The 5,841-nt window shown below is 32.2% G+C and overlaps 1 protein-coding gene across 1 annotated transcript; it reads right to left on the minus strand.

Moving 5' to 3' along the window:
* Window positions 1-4,972: 4,972 nt before the first annotated feature.
* LOC107902314 (S-protein homolog 24) lies at window positions 4,973-5,422 on the minus strand. The gene has a single exon (XM_016828523.1). It carries the CDS (start codon window positions 5,420-5,422, stop codon window positions 4,973-4,975), a length of 450 nt encoding a protein of 149 aa, XP_016684012.1.
* Between the last annotated feature and the right edge of the window lie 419 nt (window positions 5,423-5,841).

Raw genomic sequence — 5,841 nt, forward strand, 5'->3', positions numbered from 1 at the left:
AATTGTGGTTGTAGGTACGTGCCAAATTGTGGTTGTAGGTACATGCCAAATTGGGTTACAGAGCATTATCGGGGTTTACGGATCAAACAGATAGAAATTTTAAACGTTTCATAACATATCAATATTCATAATAAAACCAATCAAAATCATATATATTGTCCCCCTCGAGGCCCTAAATACACATTATAAACAAGTTGAGACTAAATCGGAAACTCAGAGAATTTTTCAGAAAACAGTGAAAAATTTCAAAGCTATAGGGGTCACACGGCCGTGTGGCTTACACGGTCAGGAGACACGCCCGTGTCTCAGGCCGTGTGGGCATTCAAAATAGGGACACACGGCCGTGTCCCACCTTGTGTCCATGCCCGTGCAACTCTCTGACTTGGTCACATGGCCAAGCCACACGCCCGTGTGCTAGGCCCTGTACCCTTCGAAGTAACCTCACACACCCGTGTTCCAAGCCATGTAATAGCTTGACTTTGCAACCCTTTAAAAACTACAGGGGACACACCGCTGTGTCACCTAGTCTTGTGTCACACACGGTTGAGACACACGCTTGTGTCTCTGCCCATGTGGATGAAGATAGGCCATTTTACAAGCAATACTTCTCACCAAATTTGGCATCCACCTACACTTAACATTGTGCATATAAACAAGCCATATTATGGCATCCAAAACAAGCAAAATGAATCCTTAAACATATAGTATTTTCACATACAACCAATATGCCCTTAAGCACCTCAAATGAGAATTATAAAACATGTTTAACCATGTATTCAATATAACCAAATGTTCAACTAATTTATATGCATAATTGCATCATTACATATCATGTAGATCACTTACCAAAACATACCAATTGATGTTAAACATGCCATTCAATTTCTAACATAATTAGACATATTTGTCTTACACAATAAGGTACCAATTCACAACCAATTCATCAACTCACAAAAAACTTATACAAAATACACATATAACTATCATTTTACCTTTCATCATTCAACCACCAATCAAGCCACACCTCAACCAAATTAAGGCCACATATATCCATACCAAAATATACCAAAACACAAGCCAACTCAAATGGCTATAATCACAACAAAACATATAGGCCAACATTAGCCAAAATAACATATACATGCAAAGTAAGAGAAAGATAACTATGTAAGCAATGAATGCTTAGTAAGCTTGTATAAACTTTAGTCATATCAATCCATTTCAAATATGAAATTTATACTTATAAAAAATAATGCTATACCAATACCGCAAGATTCATGAAACCATATTCAACAACTCACAAAGTAAGTAAATTCACAGCATCACATATACATATCATCCCTAGCATAGTAGGATTTATAAAACTTTAAACCTTTTCAAATTTTCTTATTTTCATTTGTATTTCATTACTTTCTATTGCATTTACTTTCTTTAGCTTAAATAACAACATCAATTCAACTTATCATTCCCTTTTTCATCATTTTACACTTCAAGTATGAACTTACTATTTCCTTACCTTTCCACACCCGTTTCATATGCATATCACACAAGACATAAGCATATCATTCAATCATAGCCATAAGCTAGTGCATTTAAACATAATTCTTTTTGGAACTAACCACATGGTAAACCATTTCATTAGGAATTACATAATTTAAACCTTACCATGCTTTCATGATCACAAGCATATTTCCATTTAGGCATTTAGCATTTCAATGCATAACTTATAAGTTTAACGTGGTATAATCCAATCACAACTTGACCAAAGCCTAAGCACATATACACCAACCATGTTAGTCATGTAAATTCATATATGAATCAATAATCATGGATGAACTCAACTATTAATCAAATTTCCATATACATGTAACATCCATATCATGTATCAATACATCATGTAAAATCATTTCCATGGATTTCATGTAAATACCTGTAATAGTTCTTATTGAACTCATATCATCTCGTAACAGAACATTGCCTGTTGAACCATTTAGAATATCGTTTGATACTCAAGATAGCACACACATAGTGTGCTAAACTATAATCTGTCAATTCCTGTACATGTATGCTCATTCGAGCTATGAATCGGTATGCTCTCACGAGCTGTAAATCGGTAAGCTCATATGAGCTGAGAATCGGTAACCCTAATGACATGTCATTTGTATCCTACGAATTCTTAAGGTTCAAATGGGACTCGGTAATCGTCATATGTCGTTGGATTTACGTCGTTTCATAAGATAATAAATTTCATACTAACATATATTTATTGATTTAATCACAATATAATCACACATTAACATTTAATTTAATCAAAATTATACAGAATACAGTTCATACGAACTTACTTGGCTAAATTACAGAAATACCAAAGTTTAAGGGCATTTTGGTAATTTTCCATTTTTCTCGGTTTTCTACCCATTCTTGATCTAAGTTAATAATTTCATTCAATATATTAATTTAGACAAAAAATAAAATCCTTTCATGCAATTTGGTCATTCTTTACATTTTTACAAAATTACCCCTAAAGTTTTACTTTTATTCAATTTAGTCCCTGAGCCCAAAACATGAAAATTAACCATTTTCACCCAAAATTGAGATTAGCCTAATGTTTTATCCAAAAAAGCCCATTCATGCAAAAATTTCACATTTAATCCTTGTATTTTTACTATTTTAACAATTTAGTCCCTAATTTGAAAATTCTTTAAAAATCACTTAATAAAATACTTTTAAATAACAACTAATATTTCAAATTCATCATTTAACATCTAAAATGACAAGGTTCATCAATGGAAACATTCAAAATCTTTAACAGTTTCAAAATCGAAGGTACGGGCCAGCTGGACCTAGTTGCAATGATCTTAAAAACATAAAAATTACTAGAAACGTGGCTAAAATGGACTTACATGCATCAAATGAAACATGGCCAAAAGTTTCATCTCAACATCCATGGTGTTTTCAGTTGTTGAGAAAGAAACCAAAAAGATGATATCAAATTAAGCTTTTGTTTTTATTTTATTTTAATATAATTTATCAAATTACCATTTTAGCCTTGGTTAATAAACAAATAAAACACCAATTTAATGACCACAATTATCAATACATAAATATATGGCATAATTACCATAAAAGGAAGGTTTAATTTCACAATTGTTCCTTCAATTAAATTAAATTCTAACTAAATAAACTTATTTACAATTTAATCCTAAACTAATTAGGACTAAAAGAACAATTAATCCAAAAGCTAGTGGATTCAATCATAATACCACTGCTTGGAAACTTTGACCATGGTTTAATTACTATTTAACTTCCTTTTCCTTTATTCAATTAACCATTTAATCACTCAAATCAAATAGTGATCAAATTTTACATATTTTACAATTTAGTCTTTTTTAATTAATTAACCATCGAAACGTTAAATTTTTTCAACGAAACTTTAATACCACCTTAATGACACTCCATAAATAATTATAAAAATATTTACGACTCGGTTTATAGAAACGAGGTCTCGATACCTCATTTTCTAAAACCACTTCACATTAGGGTCTTACCACTCGAACTTAATAAATTGCTTAAATAACAGAAATTATCAAATCAAAAACCTTTTCAAAGTCACAATTACCTCGTATATATTAAATAATAATTTTTATGAACTTACTCGTCGAATTTGGTGGCCCCGAAACCACTATTTTCGACACCACTGAAAATGGGCTGTTATAGGCCATGTGTCCCCTGTAGCTTTCAAAAGGTTGCAAGTCAGATTATTACATGGCCTAGCACCTGAGACACGAGTGTGTGAGGTTTCCTCGAAGGGTACACGGCCTAGCACACGGGTATGTGGCTTCACCATGTGGCCCAAGTCAGTGAGTTACACGGGCACAGACACGGGCTAGGACACAGTCGTGTGTCCCTATTTTGAATGGCCATATGGCCTAAGACACGGGCGTGTCTTCAGACATGTGTCTCAGACATAGAATTCTTGTCTCGTGAAAAAAGAACAAAATATGACCATTAGAGCATGCTATCTGAAGACACAATAGGTATGTCTCGAGGTAATTACACAATTGTCTCCAGAGAAGGCTTCCTTAAAGTAAACCTTAGCTTCGATGTTTGCTTGTCTTGAGACAAATGGGCCTTTTTCTCAAGAAAGGGTTCTCTTGTAGCTGGTTTGTCTCGAGACATGGCCTATGTCTTAAGACAAAACACAAATTGTATTGAGATAAAACTCCCCCTGAGCAATTTTACATTCAAAGTTTGTGTTTCTCGAAACAATGTTGGGGAAACTTGGAAACAAGGCTTAGAAACATTTTTAAAGGACTTGGGGGTACTCAAAAACTTTTGTAGGAAGTTTAAGTCATTTATAAACTTTAATTTTGAGTTTGTAACACTTGAAAATATATTTGAAATTGATCAAATTAATTTTTACAAATTTAATTAAGGGAATCTAGAATTAAGTTTGTTATACATCAAAACATTTTAAAATCAAAGCTAACAAAACTTATCAAGATTTCAACTATTAAAGTTAGTTTTTATTTAGTGAACTTATCAAGTATATATATTTTAACTTTGAACTCATCACATATATTAAAAAAAGTATTTATCATATTCAAAAATATTATTTTCTAAATATAGATATTTTTAAGAAATTTTGAATGGTTAATCTAATCACATTTTATTCTCTAACCTTATCACTTAAATGAACTTCTTTTTTTAACTAATCAAATTTTTTCTTAAAATTTTAATTAACTTAAAATATGAATAATTGACATGGTAAAAAAATGTTGTCCAAGTCATCTGGGAGCTTTAGACGTTGGAATAGATTCGGTTATAATTAGAATTTTTATATGCAACTATAATCTCATTTTTAACAAATGAGGAGCCAAAGAAAAACATACACAATTTATTTAAATAAATTTCCATCACGATAATAACATAGATGTATTAGATTTGAGAATTGAAGCATTGATATAAATGGTTACCAATTAAACCGTTTCTCCCAATTTTGATCATTATTGCTAAAATAAATCCCATCCGTTTCTACTTTCCAGAAGCAGTTCCCTGTCTCTCTACATGTACGAGTTTCAACCTCGTTCACGAAAACAGTGATATCATTCAAGGACTTGGATCCCCAGCTGAAGTTGCAGACGAAATGAGTTTTCTTCCAAAAGTGAATGCCAAACTTGAACCGGAATTCTTGGTCTTTCCAAAGAGTATGGTGTCCGAGATCATCATCGTTCGAATGGCAACTAAGCTCTAATGGCTTAGCATTGTCTGGAAGGCCATTGATAATGTGAACCTTATAACGGAAACGAATAACTAAATTATCTACTGATTTTGCATATGAAACCGGTGTTTGAGAAATGCAACTTGCAAGCATAAGCATGCAAAGCAAAGGAGTTAGAGTCCTAAAATTATTGTAAGGCATTCTTGCTTTGCTTTTCTTTTTGGATTTTTTGTGAGATAACTATGAGAGGATTTATATTAATGTAAAAGGAACAAATTAAGGAAACAAATCAAGATAAAAAGGAATGCAAGTTGCAAATTAAGAAACATGTCACTAATTACCTTATTTCTGCAGGAGAAATATTTTTTTTCCTTTTTGAAAGATATGCAAGAGAAATAATTACGAAATGTAAATTAATGTATACTAAATGGTGACGTGTCAATGATTAGTTCATTGGTCAAATGTGTGAACGTCATATCCGCCTCATTGCACTAAATCACAGGAATTATTTGTTAGTGGTGTCTTTTAACAGTAATTTGCTCACTATGTGTTAGAGTCAGACCAACAATGTTTATTCAATTACTTCATTAATTAAAGACTTGGTCAATCAAAACACGAGA

The sequence above is a fragment of the Gossypium hirsutum genome, chromosome D05 (genome assembly GCF_007990345.1).
Source record: "Gossypium hirsutum isolate 1008001.06 chromosome D05, Gossypium_hirsutum_v2.1, whole genome shotgun sequence".
Classification (NCBI taxonomy): Eukaryota; Viridiplantae; Streptophyta; class Magnoliopsida; order Malvales; family Malvaceae; genus Gossypium; species Gossypium hirsutum.